General features: G+C 44.1%; 1 protein-coding gene and 1 pseudogene across 1 annotated transcript; both read right to left on the bottom strand.

Annotated features, from left to right (window-relative positions):
- Window positions 1-347: 347 nt before the first annotated feature.
- On the bottom strand, window positions 348-6411 carry LOC148214506 (uncharacterized; annotated as a pseudogene).
- Window positions 6412-7436: 1025 nt separating this feature from the next.
- LOC103060029 (uncharacterized) lies at window positions 7437-12969 on the bottom strand. The gene is given in 7 exon segments (XM_088151329.1): window positions 7437-7723; window positions 7725-9349; window positions 10467-10556; window positions 10773-10899; window positions 11280-11362; window positions 11546-11672; window positions 11896-12969. Coding segments are annotated over 7 exon segments (2346 nt in total). The 5' UTR covers window positions 12088-12969; the 3' UTR covers window positions 7437-7621.
- Window positions 12970-20413: the final 7444 nt, after the last annotated feature.

The raw sequence follows: 20413 nt of genomic DNA on the forward strand, positions 1-20413 counted from the left end.
GGCTTCTCCCTTATGTGGGACCTTTTATGGGAAATATGGGAAATCCTCTGACTGAAGCTCTGTCCACACTTTCTCAACTGATACAGTTTCTCCCCAATGTGGATCCTTTTATGGGAAGTAGGGAAACAGCTCCTCTGTCTGTCTGTCTGTCTGTCTGTCTGTCTGTCTATCACATTTATATAGCCACCCATCTCACACAAAGTGACTCTGAGCAGCACACAACAATTGAATAAAATAACAAATAGATAAAAACATCATTATAAAAGATAAAAAGTGATTATAAAAATGCAACATTATCAAAAAGTTTAAAATTTTAAAATTTTAAAATATACAAACCCCAGAGAGAGCAGAATATCAATCATAGTGGAGCAATCTAACCTGGACCCATGCCACGAAGGGCTTTAAAGGTCAAAACCAGCACCCTGAATTGGACCTGGAAGCAAACTGGCAGCCAAGGCAGCTCACGAAGCAGAGGTGTAATATATGCTCTTTTACAAGCACACATAACTGCCCAGGCAGCTGCATTCTGCACCAGTTGAAGCTTCTGGATACTTTTCAAGGGCAGTCCCATGTAGAGCGCATTACAGTAGTCCAATCTGGAGGTGATTACGGCATCAGTGACTGTGAGCAGTCACTGCTTTTACTAAACATCATTCAGAGCAATCACTGACTCTTACTAAAACTCTTTCCATGTTCTGTATGGATCCTTTTATGTGAAGTAAGCTCATGACTCAATGTGAAGCTCTTTCCCCACCCCATGCGCTGATATGGTTTCTCTCCAGTGTGCAGTCTTTTATGAGGGGTGAGCTGACCGCTCTGTTTGAATCCTTTTATGAGCAACAGGTGAAGCTCTTTCCACATCCTAGGCATTTGTATGTTTTTTCTCCTGTGCGACTTCTTTTATGAAAAGTAAGTTTTGTGCTGCCCTTGAAACTCTTTCCACATTCAGAGCATTTATATGGTTTCTCCCTGGTATGATTTTGAAGCTTTTACCACACTCTGTGCATAGGTATGGTTCTTCCCCTGTGTGCATCCTTTTATGAGCATTAAGGTTACTGTTGATGATGCTCTTTCCACACTGAGAGCACTGATAAGGTTTCCTCCCCTCTATGAATCCTCTTTTGCAGAATAAGCTCATGACTCAACCTGAAGCTCTTTCCACACTCCATGCACTGATATGGTTTGTCTCCTGTGTGCAATCTTTAATGGGAGGTAAGCTGATCATTGTGTTTGAAACTTTTTCCACACACCAGGCATGCATATGTTTTTCTTGAGTGTGAATACTTTTATGAGCAGTATGCTTGTGTTGAAGCTCTTTCCACATTCTAGGCATCTGTATGGTTTTTCTCCTGGGTGACTTCTTTTATGAAAAGTAAATTTTGTGCTGCCTTTGAAATTCTTTCCAGAATCAAAGAATTTATATGGTTTCTCCCTGGTGTGATTTTATTTATGAAAAACAAGGGAACTCCTCCTGCTGAAGCTTTTACCACACTCTATGTATGTGTATGGTTTTTCCCCCGTCTGAATCCTTTTATGAGCAATAAGGTTACTGTTGATGCTGAAGCTCTTTCCACACTGAGACCGCTGATGAGGTTTCCTCCCCTCTATGAATCCTCTTTTGCAGAATAAGCTCATTGCTCAATCTGAAGTTCTTTCCACACTCCATGCATTTATACGGTTTCTCCCCTGTGTGGATTTTTTATAAGCAGTAAGGTTACCATTCTCGCGAAGCTCCTTCCACACTCCATACATTTATATGGTTTCCGTCTTGTGTGGAGCTTTTTGTGGGAACTAAGGAAGCAGCTGTCACTGAAGCCCTTTCCGCACCCCATACGTTTGTATGGTTTTCGCGCTAAATGAATCCTTTTATGGGAGGTAATATTATTGTTCTGCCTGAAGCTCTTTCCATGTTCCATACACTTAAATGGCTTCTCTCCTGTGTGGAGGCTTTTATGGGAAGTAAGGGAATGGCTGTCACTGAAGCTTTTTCCACACTCCATACAATTACTATATGGTTTCTCTCCAGAATGGATTCTTTTATGGGAAGTTTAAGTACTACTGTGCTTCAATCTCTTTCCATGCTCCACTTTTCTTTTTCTGTCAAGAAAAGCTTCTCCCTCTTTCTCTTCACCCCTGCAAGGTTTGGGCAGATGGGATGGAGGGTCCTAATCTGAGAGTCAGGAACCAATGGGGACTCCAGATGGGCCAGGGTCTGTCTCAGAAAGGGAGGAAACAGAGGTCCTTTCCCTGACATTGCTTTGCTTGTTCGCCTATAACATTTACAGGGGAGAACTAGTCCACCTCCAGTTCCAGCTCCTTCTGCCCTCAGAAGCCCCCAGAACTTTAAGCAAGGGAGGGCTTTCCTAAACCAGCTCCTCGCCCCCCCTCGCAACATGGAAAAAGAAGGTACTGTATTTCCCTTGCAAACAACAGAGGGGAATATGAAAGCTTCCAAACTGTACTTCCACCCCTGAAAATAAATCCAAAATCTGAATTCTCGTTTAGTGAATTTGCAGTTATGACGGTGATGAAAAAGTAACTTTGCGACCAATCCTTGCATTTATGACCTTTGCAGGTCTGTAAAGCAGAGGAAAGCTGAAATAAGATCATAAGCACAGTTGCAGTTTCACTCAGCAACTGCTTTGCTTAATGACCAAGTTGCCAGTCCCAGTTGTAGTTGCTAAATGAGGACTACCTGTATTTTTCATGGTAACAGCTTTGCTCTTTTCTCTTGCACATCCTCCTCTTCAGGAAAAGGTCTTGCAGCCTCCTTGGTCACAACAGATACACTACTGAAGAGTTAAAATGAAAAAGTTTGATGTCTAGAGGGCAAGACTCTTGGCTGGCATCTCACTTTGTAGTGCCAAGAGTTAAAGTAGGGCTTCCACCTATGACTTTCAAAACCTTGGATGACCAATAGGTGGCTGCAACATGATAGAACAACATGTTGCCATCTAGTAGTGGTTTGGTAATCTGATTTACAGTATTCTGAGTGTGGTGGCCCAACACTTTGCAAAGGACATCCTGAATTTGTCCATGTATGCCTGCACTCATAAGGCTGCACACACAAAACTGGTTGTGGAAAATGCCATTTGTTTAAATTGTCTCAATCTAGCCTGCAGCTCTTAGATTTCCTGATGGTCTCCCATCCAATTTTTAACAGGCCCAATTCTGCAGCTTTCAAGGCCTTACAAAAGGCTGGGTGCTGGAGTCAAGAGTGCCATTTAAAAGTTGCCAGATCCCTGTTCTGGTATCAGTTTATTAGCTTGCATCCTGTTAAAGGTTCAAATCAAGAGTTGCTTCCCTGGAAACCAAAGAAAACTGAACTAGGGCTTCATGTCATCAGGATATTGATACCATAACACACCAAATTCCTGGATGACCTCTATGGCTTTTTTTCTTCCAACAGTGGAGCAAGCTTTCCTGGACTGTCATGCTCCCCTGTCCAGAAGGTAGCAGAAAACATGGACCTTTTAAACCAATGACAGCATATTTTAAGGCTTCTTCTTTGATGTTCAAATGATAAGGAGCAGGTACAAATAGGGGAATTCTTATAATTTGGAACTTTGTGGAGCTCTGTCACCTTTAAAACCCACCACTAGAAGACAGTAATGTCCTCTGTAAAATTGAGGCCTCTGCCAGAACAGCTCTTGTGAGCTCTCCTGCTCTTTCAGTGCCCAAGTGATCATGGGCAGAAACAAACAGAATAGTCTGTGTGCCCATTAGAAGTATGGACATCTGTTGTGGTAGTTTCCTTTTCTGCTGATTCTAGGAGGTGAGGCCATTTTAACATCTGTAACATGTCATGCCATACCTCCACAACGGTGATAAGTTTTCATCCTCGTTTCTTCAGAGAATGAACAGACCAAAAACTAGAGTTTTTTGCGGGCTTGGGATAAGTTCTCTATTTAGTTCTCCTGTTTCGAGTTATTGAGAGTTCATTTCACCTGTATGTTCACCAAAGAGATGGAGTATAAATCAAACAAATGAATATTATGTACAAAGTTCTCATCTGTTTTTATTATTTATTTATCAATCATATTTATATGACCATCCATCTCACATGACATGACTCTTGTGAATGACCTCTGCAACTGCTTCTCCTTGGGAGGAGAATGATGGATCATCTACCATTGCTTTCCCTTGGATTATGTCCCTTGGAGAACAAACCATTCCCAAAAGTGATTAGAAAAGGGAAGTAGGCGAGCCCAGTGTCCTTTTAAAGGCGCCAACTATGGTTTGAGCAAGATGGCAATTCCCTTGTCTCACAGAGCTCTAAACCCACTGGAGACTGCTGCCTTGCTGTCTCCTCAGGAGGAGCAACTGCCAGGAGAACTTGTGAGCAACTCAAGTCCTCTCCTTGTCCAGAGAGGAATTATGAAGAGCCAGTCTAATTGCTGGCTGTTCATTCCACCACATTTGTTGGCTCCATCCATCCTATTTGAAACTGCACCCTCCTGTCTTCTAGCTCTGCATATATACTGATCCTGGAAGGAAAGTAACAGAAGGTGAGGACCTTAGGGCATGTACAGATTTCTTCTTCCTGTCTTCTAAGGAATCACATTATGTTGCTGTGCTTTGTGCTTGAACACTTGAGAACAAACTGAAATGCATAATATTTAGCTTCATATAAAGATCAATCCTTGTTAATATGCAAAAAAAAAGACAGGAGGGTGCAATTTCAAATAGGATGGATGGAGCCAACAAATGTGGTGGAATGAACAGCCAGCAATTAGACTGGCTCTTCATAATTCCTCTCTGGACAAGGAGAGGACTTGAGGTTGATCACAAGTTCTCCAAATCAGTATACAAATCAGTAAATTTGTTTTTAATTAATTAATTAATTAATTGGATTTATATGGCCACCCATATCACATGCGTGACTAGATGGCTAACAATATGAAAAATAAAAATCTAGACAAAAAGTCTATACATACATACATATATAAATCACTAGGCACACAATCTAAATCATTATTAAAGGAAGAAATGCTATCGAGTGGTGCTTAAATCCTGGAGGCTGAATCCATGCAGTGTTACAATTAACAATGGGCAGCGTGAAAAAACACTCTTTTGTCTATTCTAAATCTCCTCCTACTCAGCTTAACTGGATGATCCCTGCAACCTAATTTTTTACACCAGGGTGATTCATCCTTTTTTCCCCCTTTGGTAAAGAGTGCCAAAAATTCTAGCCAATTCTCACAAATAAACATATCCAAGCCCCCGATCATTTGGATGGCTGCTTTTGAACTTCGACCATCTCTCGTATATCTTTTTCCAAATGGGATGACCTGAACTAAACACAATATTCAAAAAGCAAATATACCGTAGAAGGGAATAACAGTATCAGCTGTTTTATTTCCATTCCTTTCCTACTGATGCCTAACATGGGATTTGTCTTTTTCTCAACTGCCACATACTGAGTCAATGACTCCATTGAGATCTCCATTATCACCCGAGATCCTTCTCCTGCTTAACTACAGTTTAGGCCTCAACAACGTGGATATCAAATTAGGAGATTACATGTCACTTTCGATGTTCTTCAAGGGAACTGCACTGACCCCTGAGTTGACTGTTCATTCTCTTTCAAGAGATTCTTCTCAAATTCCTCACAATCACGTTTGTTTTCACTATCTTGAATATTTCAGTATCATCTACAGGCTTGGCCAACTCATGGCTTATCAAGAAAACTAGCAGCCATTGCATTTTCTCCCAGTGGTTTCTGAGATTAAGTGGTGGCCTAAAGTAGAGTCTCCAATTACGTAGCCAATTATGGATTGTTACCGCCCTCCCAATAAATACATATTAGAGATTGGGGAAGGTGAAATTTTGCTGGAAATAGAGGTGGGGAAATGCAGAGAGGAATAGAACAGGGCGTATTACCACAAGAAGAGGTAAGTGGATCAAGGAAGGAAGAAAAGAGACAGAAGTCCACCTTAGGTCTTAGAAAAACTGTTAAATTTCTGCAGACAAACAGGGATAAACCACAATCCCCCAAACCGAGTTAGGATTAGGATTAAGGGCTGGCTAATGCTCAAATGCATTCACACTTATGTCTGTAGCCATTTATACCTCTTACCCAGTCATATTCAGCACGGATGTCTGTTCCCAAATTGAAAGTCAGCATTGCCAACCCAACTCACAGGTAATGATTAGGAAGAAAAAAACCCCTCACCTTCCATTTGGGTAATGGTTTACTAAAAATCTCAGTATCCCTAATATCTCGCTGCAGATGGGATTATGTTTGACACATATGCTTAGCTAAATGTCATAAAGTCTAGCTATACTCCACTTACTACACAGACAAGATGTAGTAGTACGTCTTGTAGTAACTTGGAAGCTCTTCAAAAGCTTTCCTGTAATCTCCTTCATTTGGCCCATATATCTTCTCCCTTCTCTAACACAGTAATCATAATCCACTTCCTTTCCAATCTGGCATGCTGATCAGAAATGGAATGAGTTCTTTCCACACGTACATGGCCTCTCCGTGTAGCTCCTTTTCTGAGAAGTTCATGATCCTGAATGAAGCTCCTTCCATATTATATGCTGGCAAGTGGGTTCTCCCTTGGGTGGATCCTTTTATGAAAAGAGAGGGAAGTGCTCTGACTGAAACTCTTTCCACAGTCTTTGCACTGATATGGTTTCTCTCCTGTGTGGATCCTCCTATGTGAAATAAGGGAACTGCTTGTACTGAAACTTTTTCCACAATCCATGCATTCATATGGCTTCTCCCCAGAGTGTATCCTCTTATGCGAAATCAGGGAACTGCTTGTATAAAAGCTCTTTTCACAGTCTGTGCATTTATACGGTTTCTCCCCTGAGTGGACCCTTTTATGGGAACTAAGATGACTGCTTTGACTGAAGTTCACTCCACAGTCCATGCACTGAAATGGTTTCATCCCTGTATGGATCCTTTCATGAGAACTAAGGGAAGTGCTCTGGCTGAAACTCTTCCCACATTCCATGCACTTGTATGGTTTCTCCCCTGTGTGGATCCTCTTATGGGAAGTAAGGTTACTGCTCATACTGAAGTTTTTCCCACACTCCATGCATTGATATGGTTTCTCCCCTGAGTGGATCCTCCTATGGGAACTAAGATGACCACTTTGACTGAAGTTCACTCCACAGTCCATACATTGATATGGTTTCATCCCTGTATGGATCCTTTCATGGGAACTAAGGGAAGCACTCTGGCTGAAACTCTTTCCACATTCTATGCACTTGTATGGCTTCTCCCCTGTGTGGATCCTTTTATGGGAAGTAAGGTTACTGCTCATACTAAAGTTTTTTCCACACTCCATGCATTGATATGGTTTCTCACCTGAGTGGATCCTTTTATGGGAATTAAGGTGACTGCTTGTACTGAAGCTCTTGCCACATTCCATGCATTTAAATGGTTTCTCCCCACTGTGAATCCTATTATGGGATGTAAGATCACTGCTGTTAATGAAGCTCTTTCCACATTCCATGCATTTATATGGTTTCTCCCCAGAGTGGATCCTCTTATGGGAAATAAAGGAATTTAAGGCTCTAAAACTCTTTCCACAGTCCATGCACTGATAAGGTTTCTCCCCTGTGTGGATTCTTTTGTGGGAAATAAGTTGACCACTCTGACTGAAGTTCATTCCACAGTCTGTGCATTGATATGGTTTCTCCCCTGAGTGGATCCTTTTATGAGAAGTAAGATTAATACTCTTGCGGAAGCTCTTTCCACACTCTGTGCATTTATATGGTTTTTCTCCTGTGTGGATCCGTTTATGGGAAATGAGATCACTGCTTGTACTGAATCTCTTTCCGCACTCCATGCATTGATATGGTTTCATCCCTGTATGGATCCTTTCATGGGAAGTAAGGGAAGTGCTCTGGCTGAAACTCTTTCCACATTCTATGCACTTATATGGTTTCTCCCCAGTGTGGATCCTTATGTGGGAAGTAAGGGAACCACTGGTGGTGAAGCTCTTTCCACACTCTGTGCATTTATATGGCTTCTCTCCTGTGTGGATTCTTTTATGGCAGGTAAGTTGGCTGCTTTGAGTAAAGCTCTTTCCACACTCCATGCATTTATATGGCTTCTCCCCTGTGTGGAACCGTTTATGAGAAGTAAAGGAACTCAAGTCTCTAAAACTCTTTCCACAGTCGATGCATTGATAAGGTTTCTCCCCAGTGTGGATTCTTTTATGGGAAATAAGTTGACCACTCTGACTGAAGTTCATTCCACAGTCTGTACATTCATATGGTTTCTCCCCTGAGTGGATCCTTTTATGAGAAGTAAGATTAATACTCTTGCGGAAGCTCTTTCCACACTCTGTGCATTTATATGGTTTTTCTCCCGTGTGGATCCGTTTATGGGAAATGAGATCACCGCTTGTACTGAATCTCTTTCCGCACTCCATGCATTGATATGGTTTCATCCCTGTATGGATCCTTTCATGGGAAGTAAGAGAAGTGCTCTGGCTGAAACTCTTTCCACATTCCATGCACTTATATGGTTTCTCCCCTGTGTGGATCCTTCTATGAGAAGTAAGGTTACTGCTCCAACTGAAGCTTTTTCCACACACCATGCATTGATACGGTTTCTCCCCTGTGTGGATCCTTTTATGGGAAGTAAGTTGACCCCTCATACTAAAACGCTTTTCACAAACCATGCATTTATGTGGTTTCTCCCCTGTGTGGTTCCTTTTATGGGAAGTAAGAGAACGTCTCATTCTAAAGCTCTTTCCACACTCTGTGCATTTAAATGGTTTCTCCTCTGTGTGGATCCTTTTATGGGAGGTAAGTTGACCGTTCTGAGTAAAGCTCTTTCCACACTCCATGCATTTATATGGCTTCTCCCCTGTATGGATCCTTTTATGGGAAGTGAGACCACTACTCGTATCGAACCTTCTTCCGCATTCCATGCATGTATATGGTTTCTTTCCTGCATGGGTCTTTTTAGGCAAAATAAGATCATTGCTTGTATAGAAACCCTTTCTGGACTTTGTGTGTTTATATGGTTTTTCTATCTTGATGCTTTGATGTAAAGTGAGATTCAAATCATTATTTTTTCCATGTTCTCTGCATTCACGCTGCTTTTGTTTAAGGTGGGTTCTGCTATATTCATATTCATCTGATTTATTCCTGAACATTTTTTCATCCTCTAAACTGCTTCCTTTTTCTTTGTGATGTTGGGTATGGAAGGTGCAGTTTTTTCCATATTGAAAAATAGAGGATTTCTCCATCCTATTGTTCAACTGGTTTTCCTCGGGCACCTTTGGCTCCCCCTGATTGTTCAATATCCCTTCTCCAGTTTCAGTTCTTTGCAAAGATTTCACACCTGGTTCTTTATAATCCTCAGTGTCTTGCCTGTCAACTGTTGGAATGAAAAGAAAGCAAAAAAAATCATGAGATCTTTCAGGCACAAAGTGAAGGTGCCATGACATCATATCAGCCACATTTTTTATTTCAACAGTACTATACCAAACATTTTCCCTCTAGGCTGCATGGGGCTGGGAATACGTCTGCGGGCATTGTTTCCGTCATCTCTGATCCTTTTTGTGAGTTATCTCTAGAACGTTGGACTGGTTGGAGGCAACTGAGGTATGATGTCCCACAGGACTCCATTATTTTCCCCCAGCCATTCAGTGTGAGAAAGAAAACTATGGGGAGGAGCATTTAGAGTTCTGGAGTGGTTATCACCACATTTATTGCTTCTTAACATTCAGGTTCTAATGTGAGGGAAGACAAGCTGTAATACCTTTGAGATAAACAGTGGGAGAATCAGGATATTCTGTGCCTGACCCTTTTTTTCTCCTCCCACCTGCACCCAGAAATTGCTTAAATAAGCTATCTTTTCCTGAGCAGCTTTTTTTCTCCAGCTCATGCTTCTTTAACAAGTTAGCAAGCTCAGCTCTGTGACCTTAATTAGTTGATTACAACCCTCCTCCCGGTGCTGTTGCCTGAAACTGACCAGAACTTAATCAGTTTCATAACTGAGGGTTTTTTTGTCTCTTAAAGTACACTAGGCCAATAGTCAGAGCTAGCACATTCCTCTCAATGTGTATTCTCTACTGCGTGCCTGTTTGCTCACTTGTAATCCCTTCCTTCCCAATAAATGTAAATAGAGATATTAATTTTGTTCTTGCTAATTATACCAGGACGAGGGTGAACATTCTAAAGGGTGGGAGAATGGGGAAAAAGGCCTATAAATTTGCCCTGCAAACAAGGCTTCCTCCTGAGTTCAATTCCAGAGGCTGTCCTCAATGTTTGGGCTTACCCAACCATTTGGGGATGGATTTATAATTTCTTAATAAAGTTTCTCTCTGGGGTTGGTTGCAGTCCTGGAATGTCTCTTGGCATTCTCATTCTTTGATATCCATACTGCAAATCCTAAATTAAGCATTGACGCACAAATAAGCAGCAACACAGGACTTTCAAAGCTATCATTAGAGACAAAAACACAGCAGTGCAAAATGAGCTTCTAAGGCAACCTGCAAGCCCCGATGAGAAGGACTGGAAACTATCTGGGAAGGTACTTGTTCCTCTTCCTGGAGACAGCATGAAAATGTTAGCCCTTCCTACTGGAACAAGTGGGAGAAGCAATTATTATTGTTAATATTATTATTATTATTTCAATTTATATAGCCACCCATCTCACATATGCGACTCTAGGCATAATGTTCTCTGCTGAAAAAGTACAGACCTGAACCTCCTCTGAGAAATTCATAAGCTGGTTATTTCTGACCAGAAAATAACTTCCCCACTTATTGGAACCTAGAGCAAAAGGGATCCCTTACCCATAGAGTCCACATTCTTAGCATTTTCCAGCATGACCTCTCTGTACAGGGTTTTTTGGTCAAAATCCAGCAGAGCCCACTCCTCCTCAGAGAAAAGCAGAGTTACATCTTCGAAGGACACAGGAACCTGAAGTACAAAAGCATTCTTTGTTAATGTACAGTTCCAGAAAGTATTTACAAATTCTCTATCCTAACGACCAATTTTGCTGACTCTGTAGGACTTTCAATCCCATTTAGTGAGTACAACCCTAATATCCTCCTTAGTCAACTCCTGAGACAAGGTTAGGGTGCAACTCAGACTCCAATACTTCCTGCAAGGTTCCTTCATCGAGCAAGTATTGGGATACTCCTATATGACATTTTAACATTGGGAGACTGGTTATGTTCTGAAGAACTGGTTAGATGGGAGCTAATCAACTAGCTCTGGAAATGGACCATTATGGAAACAGTTTCATGCTCCTTGAATAAATCATGTTTCACTTTGGGAGGCAGGGATCTTCCCCCTACCTGAGCTGGAAGTACAACCGCTGTTTCTGCTCTACCACAAAGAGGGGATGTTTCCACCGGCATGATCACTGTTGTTCCATTTTCTGAGAGTGAGATAAAAGCGGAGGAAATGCTTGTTTTAAAAACAGCTGGAAGAAAACTACGCACAAAGGCCAGTCTTGCACGCAGATCTAAGGTACTCCTGTAAAAGAAACTCATGAATAAGAAGAGTTCAGGCAGTGCATACTCCTGAGGACTCCAATACATGAAAAGGAATGCTCTTTTACCTGATGGTGGGATCTGAGATGGGTCCTCCTGGGAGATCCCCCCCAAGACGGGTTTCTGAGGGGCATATGACACATCCCCTAATGCTTTAGGCGCTTGGGTGGCCACCTCCATGAAGAGCTCTTGAACCTGAAATAGGAGCCAAGAGAAAAGAGAACATCACTGCCCCCTGCCCCAACTTTACAGCCCCTCTGGAAGAAGGGACTGGGCTTCTTACAAGTCCTTGGAAATAATCAGGGTGAGGGAGGATGGAAGCATTTATCTAACAAAGATGCAATTTTATTAAAATCCTGCTGAATATATTAGAATGGAAACATTTAAGAATTCATTCATGTTGCTTTTATGGTCTCACCTGCCGCTTTCGCTGTATCTTCTGCTCCGCACGGCTCGGGAGGAAGCCTTCGGCCAGGGCCACCGCCTGGGAGCTGGTCTCTGCTCCGCGCTTCCAGACCCAGCTCTCCATCTCTGGGGGCAGGATGGCCGGGGACTGCTCCAGGACCACCAGGCCCAGCATCTGAGCTTTCCCGCGCCCTTCCTGCCTCATCCACCGACCGTACAGGTGGTGGAGTCGGCCGCATCCTCCTCGGAGTCCCTCAGCCTCCTGGCGGCAGAGCTCCCTGAAAGGGCAGCCCTGGACGGCCCAACGGGGGCTGCTTCTTCCGGAAGGTTCGGCCTGGGTCTTGCTGCTTCTCCAAAGAAATCCAGAGGCTCCCCTGAACCTGCAAAGCAACTTTCACGCGGGGGAGCAGAACGGCAAGGAGAGCCCCCTTCAGCCATCTTGGCGGACGAGGGATCTCTCCGTCCCCTGGACGACTAGATTCTTTCCATTCAGCGGGAAGGGCGCTCAGTTTCCAGGCCGAGAGGAGAACGAGGAGAGAGCCAAGAGTCCAAGGCACTGACAGGAACTTTCTTTCTTTCTTTCTTTCTTTCATAGGAAGGAAGGAAGGAAGGAAGGAAGGAGGGGATTTTTTGGCTGGCGCCAGCAGGAAAACGCGAGTCCGCCCCGAGGCTGCCCCTCGCCCGGGCTCCGCTGCCCAAGAGAGGCGCGCAGCTCCCTCCCGGAAGGGTCTTCCGCCCCGCTTTGTTCCAGGCTCGGCCCGGGCTTCGGCCGGCGGGCGCGCCGCTCGCTGCAGAGGCGCCCTCGGCGTGGGAACGGCCGCTTCCGGCCTCCGCTGCAAACCGCGGGCGAGGCGCTGCGCGGAGCAGAAGCTCCCCGTCGCCTCTCGGCTGCACCCGGAAGCCCGGCGGCGCGTTGCGAGAGGGCGCCCTCTGGCGGGCGCTGCCTGCGGGCGGGTGGGTGCCCGGGACGCTGGCGAGGAGAGGAGTCGCCGGAGCCTGAGTGGGGGACGCCCGGCGGGGCTTTCCTCCTCCTCGCGGAAAACCATCCCCGGCGCACCGCCGCCCGCCCGCCCGCTGCTCTTGAGGAACTCAAGCTGCAGACCGCGCGGAAATCGGACGAGAGCGGCCACCAGACGCCTTTCGCAATCAAACGCTGCCTCTCAGAACAGCGCACGGATGCTGTAGGAAGTGAACTTGCTGAGCGGGAAAGGCGCCGAGAGACGCGATCTTCTGGAGGAAGCGCACCGTGGAAAAATGGCACGTGGAGCAGTTTCAGTCCTCGGTGCGGAAGGGGCAACCCTGTGGAAAGGGTTGGCAGAAAGCTTATCTGTCTTCCATAGGTGGCCTCACAATCACCCAGCTAGCATTCCAGCAGAGACCTGGCGCTCACAGCTGTGTCCCTGCTCAACTGTTCATTTTCAAGTCAGTCTTACAAATGAAGGTATTTGAGGGCGGAATCCTCACCTTCGTTTCGATACTTGGGGTAAGCGGTTGCAAAAATGTCCCAAATACACCCCATTGCATATGAATCTATCTGACGCACGGGTGGCATCAACTCAGGCGAGACCCTGCCTTGCGACCTGTTTCCAGTAACAAAGTGCAGGCCTTCCAGAGGTCTTGCGGTTATCTCCTTGATCCTCTCCAGGCACTTCGTTCCCTTGTTTTCCTCCTTCAGCCTTGCCAAGAGCAGCCATTTTTTCCTACTCCATCTCTTGGCTTGTCAAGGAAGACCAGGCTAGGAAGCCAACGCCAGGAAGGTCAGTACTGCTTTTATTGTCCAGCTGTAGGACCAGAATCTGGCCGTCTGAACGTGCTTCCACCGCCCATCTTTGTGTCAAATGGGGAGAGGCGTGTAGGACACGTTTGCTCAAGTTTCTTTCTCAGGCAGGGCCGCCCGTTTATCCGACCGCAGAATTTTGCGAGTATCTTCGATCCAGTAGCTGGACTGGGCTCCTCTCGAGAAGACCTGTGGGGCGGCATCCCTCAGCACCACCGTCGTTTCACCAGGAGGAGAAGAGCGCCTCTGCCCACTTCGCCTCTTCCTCCTGTCCTTCAAGGCCTGTCCGCTGCCCTCCACACCATCCTACCCTGCCATCGCACACCCAACGTGTGTGACAAGAATTCAGGAGTCTGCTTGAACCTTTTTGCAACTAACCACTTTATTAAACGCCAAGATCAGGCCCCGGGTCCCGGGCCAGCAGTCCGAGGCTGCCTCCGGGCCGAAGAGAGGCGCGGAGCAGGGCAGGCTTTCGTGAGCCTCGCCGGGGCTTGCAGGGAAACAGCTGGGCGGAGCCGGGCCAGGTGGGGACCTGACCGTGGCCTCCTCGCCCTCGCCCCCCATTTGCAGCTGGGGCTTCCGCGAGAAAAGCACCCCGCCCCCCCCCCCCTTCGTCCACCCTGGGCTCAGGAAGCGCCTTCAGCCTCTCGGGAACCTCCGGAGGCAAACCGGGAAGACAGAAGGGGCTTCCCTGCCTGGTGTCCGCAGGGCAGAGGCGGGTCTGCCTGAGGCTGCGCAAGAGGCGCGCAACGAGGAGGATCCGCGCCCCACTCTCCTCGCAGCCCCCGAGCGCGGCGGGGCCGGACCTCGCTGACAGCCAGGGCTCCGGGCCCCCCGCCCTCCCCAGGCCCCCCGAGGGTTAAAGGGAGCGAGGGCCTTGGCCATCCTGCCAAGGATGCGCTGGCCCTCCCCGCCCGCCTGAGGTGCTCTTCTCCTCCTGGTGAAGCGACGGTGGGGCTGAGGGATGCCGCCCCACAGGTCTTCTCAAGGGCAGCCCCGTCCAGCTATTGGATCGAAGATACTCGCAGACCCTCTTGCTGAGGAACAGCCCCTGCTCTGAGGGGATTAGCGGTGGCGGCTGTGGTACCTGTGGAGACGCTGAGGGAGAGCAAAATGGAGGTCCTGACGGAAAGACAAGTCAAGGACAGTGAAAGACGTCGAAGTCCCAAGTGGGAATCCCGCTCAAAAACATCAGGTTCTGGAACATTTGCCTCCGGAAATGCAGAAATGTGGGGAAATTCAGGGGTGGAGGAGGAAACCTTGGAGAAAAGCGAAGCGTGCGAGGGAGAGAGGTGGCAGCTACATTTTGGAGCAGAAATATAAAGCTATTTTAATATAAGCAAGTGTGAAGAGAAACACGTAGTTCATGAAGGGCTAGAGAACAATTAAACAATTCTCAGAAATATGAAATACAAGCCATCAAAACTAAAGGGTCTCCTGAGATTATAAGGAGGATTATCTTGAGGTAATAAAAGGACAGAACTGACTGAAGAAAAAATATGTGTGAATGGAGTTTTGGCTAGGAAAGGCGTAACCAGTTCCAATTTTGTGGGAAGTAAGGCTTGATGAAGCTCTTTCTGCACTTGGAATGCATATGTAAGAGTCGTCTGGATGCTTTTAGGAGAACTATACACAAACAGCTGGTCAGGCCCACAATGGTTCTATTACTGCTCTACGTGAAGCTCTTTGCACATTCAAAACATTTAAATGGCTTCTCTGCTGTGTGGAAGCTTTTATGAGAAGTAAGGGAACAACTGTCACTGAAGCTTTTTCCACACTCCATACATTTATATGGTTTCTCTCCAGAATGGATCCTTTTATGGGAAATTTAGGTACCACTGTTCTTGAATTGCTTTCCATGCTCTGTCTATTGATATGATTTGTCCCCTGTATGGATTCTTTTACGGATAGTAAGGGTACTCCAGTCATTAAAGCTTTTTCCACACTTCATGTATTTATATGGTTTCTCTCCAGTGTGTAGTGATCGCTAGGAGTCCAAAACAACCTGATGGCACATAATCAATCACAGTATTACTGAATTACACAATTGTTGCATTTGCTTTTGCTGGAGTTAATGAGGCACAGATTCATGTTTTTGTTTCCTAAGAAATTGAGACTAGTAATGAAAATAGAAGAATAGTAGTGAAAACCAGATACAGCAAGACGTCACAGATACAGCCTGCAGCTCTTAGGACTTTGGATTTTGACCAGCTGGAAGTGAACAAATGGCCAGTTGCTGTTTTAATTTTGGCAGTTGCAAATCCTACATACTGCCTTTTAAAAAAACAACTTTTTTTGTCCATTACTGTGAGCAAAGGAGTTAGCAAGAATCTTTTCCTGGTGGAATGGTCATAACATGATGCATGTGATGCATGTACATTAGATGGAGACCTATGTTATAAAACTTGATAACATTGCATGTCTTCCAATATCTGTAGGAGACTCCAATGAAGATCTTTACAATGGATCCGTGCTTGGCAAATGGAATAATGCCATTACTGTTCTTCTATAGAAAGGGAAAGATAGGAATAGCGAGTACAAAAACGACAAGGGGGTTAGGTTAAACATCCCCAGGAATGTTTAATTCTAATTAAAAGATTATGAGAGGCAACAATAAACAAAATTTGGGAAATATGCTGTAGCTTTATGCTGGTCAGGGAGTGCACAATATATGATGGAAGTAAAACATACCTAAAAATAAATGTACACTTAGCAAATGGTTCGACGCTGAGCAGGGAGTAAGATGGGGAGGTGTGATATCTCCTTAGTTGTATAATATATTTATGGATTCATGCATGAAGAATCCTTCTGATGATGGTAGAGATGAATTGATTAGGGATGTGAACATATGGGTGCTTTGTACACAGATTTATTTATTTATTTATCTTGTCCCCGCCCATCTCCCCACAATGGGGGACTCTGGGCGGCTTACAACACACTAAAACAGAAATACAATTAAAAGTTATAAAAGTTATATAAAAGTTATAAAAGTTAAAAGATGCCATGTTGTTGGCTGAAAACCTGAATGATTTGCAGCAAATGTTAGATAGAGTTTATGGTGCAACAAGGACTATGGATGTAAAAATGAAGATCATGGTTTCTTGAGACAAACTGAACATTCATCCAGGAGGCCCTCAAATCCAGGATGTGAAGGGGTTCCCTCACAGATCAAAGCAGGGAACTGTTGATCTTTTACATTTCTGAGAACTCCAGATTGGATCTTTTATTTCTTCCAGCCAGCTGATAGGCTCTGGTTTGAGAATTTCTTGGAAAAAAACAGACTGGTTACTTTAACATCCTTTTCCCAACATTCCTTTTCCCAATAATTTGAACTTAGAGCAAAGAGAACTCCTTACCTAGTGAGGTTACATTTCTAGAACTTTCCAGCATGACCTCCCCATGGAGAGCTTTTTGGGCAGAATCTAGCAGAGCCCACTCCTCTGTGAAACACACTGTTACCTCCTGGAAGTACACAGTACTCTGAAAGAGGAAGAAAATATTTGTGATTAACCTATCTGGTCAAGAAGGCTTTGAAAGATTGCTCCCTTAACTCACACTTCTCAAAAACAGACACTTGAATACAAAATACATATCAATCACACTGGTCCCTTTAGGCAACCTAGAATCCCTAATCTAGAGACTACATTGCAGGCCAGCATATTGTTGTCTGCATTTCACCAACCCAGAGGTAAATGCAATGCTCTAATACACAGTCAGGATAGAGATTTGCAATGGAGCCAATGCTATTTTCTCTGCAGAATTTCAAATTTTAATTATATAAATGGAAAACAACTCTCAGCAAAAATGTAAGCTTCTTGACCTTGCTAGACCTTCAGGATTTCAGCAACACACTCTGCATTGACAGGATGTTGTTAAGGGTAATGACCATAATCTTGGATAAAAGTAAAGGTCATCTTTGCCATTTTAAGGGGTAAAATTGAAGCAAATTTTCAGATATTTGGCACCATAATGAGAGAAAGCGCTGCAGACATCAGGTTGAGCAATACAAGGTATAGAGTTCAAATTTTGCTTTGCATTAGGTTCCAGGATGCTGCAGGGGTTATGAATCTTTGCCTTGATGACAACAAATACATTGAAGCTTATGCCAGAAGCCCTGATACAAGAAAAAATATTCAACCTATTTGAGATGGCACTTTCTCAGCAGACTACCTAGGCTACCTGGAGGACTCCAAACCATCTCAGTACAAACCATCTCTTCCTGTACCTGAGATGGAGCCACCATTGTGACTTTGGTTCCAGAGGAAAAAAGAGATGTCTCAAGAACTGCTACAGAAGCTGTACCATCATCTCCTGATGAGTGAGACAAAAGTTTTTTTTTTTAATTGTTAATAAAATCTGGGGAGGTATTGAATAAAAACTCATCCAGTTTGTAGCTACTTGTGTAATCCTCCCTTACTTGGTGAGTCATTCTGTTTATCACAGGATAGCCCTAAAAAGAGTATCCTAGAGAGAGATCTGGTGGATCTCTCCTCACCTTGGGACCTTGCACATCCACATACATGAAAATTCCCTGCATGCAAACGGCAGTGAGGAAGAAAAGCAAGTTTGGAGCTGGCAACTAGAAAAGGTGGCATTCTCATCTACCACCAGCAGTCCATCCTCTACATAAATGGGGATGGAGGACAGTTTTGAGAAAATGAAATCTCTCCATGTGAGGAATTCCACTAATCCAGGTATGGAGGGATTTAAAGAAATCAAGGACAAGGTTTCTTCCTGGGTGAAATATTCTCTCATCCGTTTTCTTTGTCCTCCACCAGGGCCACTGCCTGGGGTCTGGTCTCTGCTCCAAACTCCCAAACATAGCTCTCCATTTCTGTGGGCAGGATGGTCGTGAACTGCTCCAGGATAGGTCCAACATCTGTGTGTGTGGCTTTGTGTGTCTTTCTGGCTTCAACCATTGAGCACAAAGACAGTGGAGGCAGCTGTAAACTTCTCATGATGCCTGAGCCTTCTAGTAGCAGAACTCCCTGAAGTGCTGGTACTGGACATCCTAAGTGAGGGTTTTTTCTTCCGGGATCTTCTCTCTGGCCCTTTCTCTGAATTCCCCACTGCTCTCAACTTGAGTAGCATGCTTTCCTGGCCCACAGAAGATGGATGCAACAGACCCATCTGAGAGGGACCAGGAAAGCACTTTCATGCTACTCAGGTTGAGAGCAGTGGGGAATTCAGAGAAAGGGCCAACAGAAGATCCATCTAGTGGTGGTTTGGAGTTTTGCAATCTAGATCTGGTAGCCTGATTTACAGTATTTTGACACCTTGCAAAGGACATACTGGCCATATCCATGTGTGCCTGCACTCATAAGGCCCCACATATAAAACTGGCTGTGGAAAATGCCAATGCTTTTTTTTTTAAGTCTCAATTCTTCCTCTCTTCTAAGGAATCACACTATGTTGCTGTGCTTTTGTTTGTGTTTGAACACTTGAGAACAAACTGAAATGCATAATATTTAGCTTTATAGAAAGATCAATACTTGTTAATATGGAAGAAAAAACAACTACATACAAACCACTACATTTATTTTTAATTTATTTACTTACTGGATTTATATAGCTGCCCATCTCACATGCATTTACTCTGCACAACTAACAATATGAAAAATAATAAAAAACATATACACATTTATATACAGGTAGTCCCTGGGTTAAGAACGCCCGGTTTAGGGATGACCAATAGTTAAGAATGAAGCTTATTGTACCAAAATTTAAGTACACAATGATTTGAGTTAAATACACAATGGTCCAAGTTAATTCTTATACTACTTATACTTATTCCAGCTTACATACAAATTCAACCTAAGGATAGATTTTGGGAACTGAACACGTTCTTAAACTGGGGACTACCTGTATACAAATATATACAAATCACTAGGCAAACAATCTAAATCATTATTAAAGGTTAGAAATGCTACTGAGTGGAGCTTAAATTCTGGAAACAGAATCCATGCAGTTTTCCTAGCAGTGTTACCGTTAATGATGGGCAGTGTGAAAGAGCATTCTTTTGTCTATTCTAAATCTCCTGCTAATCAGCTTAATTGGATGATCCCTGGAACCTAATGTTTTCCACCAGGGTGGTTCATCTTTTTTGTTTGTTTAAGAGTGCCAAACACAAATAAACATATCCAAGACCCTGATCATTTGAATGGCTGCTTTTGAACTTTGTCCATCTCTTTTATATCCTTTTCCAAATGGAATGACTGGAACTATATACAATATTCAAAATGCAAATAAAACGTAGAAGGGAATAATGGTATCAGCTCTTTTATTTCTATTCCTTTCCTACTGATCCCTAACATGGGATTTGTCTTTTTCTCAACTGTCATATAGTGAGTGAATGGCTCCATTGAGGTCTACATTATGAAGCAAGATCTTTCCCCTACCTAAGTACAGTTCAGGCCTCAACAATGTGGATATCAAATTAGGAAGTTATGCCCCAGTACATGTCACCTTCAATGTTCTTCAAGGGAACTGCGCTGGCCACTGAGTTGGCTATATTTAAAGAGATTCTTCTCAAATTCCTCACAATCACTTTTGTTTTCACTATCTTGAACACTCCAGTATCATAGACAGGCTTGGCCAAGTCATGGCTTATCAAGAAAACTAACAGCCATTGTATTTTCTCCCAGTGGTTTCTGAGGATTAAGTGGTTGACCAAGGTTGAGTCTCCAATTACATATCCAATTATGGGTTATTACTGCCCTCCCAATAAATGTGGGGACAGCTCACATATCTGTTT

This window comes from Python bivittatus, unplaced genomic scaffold, assembly GCF_059951505.1.
Source record: "Python bivittatus isolate LINGU-HERP-01145 unplaced genomic scaffold, Pbiv_v1 ctg000650_np1212, whole genome shotgun sequence".
Lineage (NCBI taxonomy): Eukaryota > Metazoa > Chordata > Lepidosauria > Squamata > Pythonidae > Python > Python bivittatus.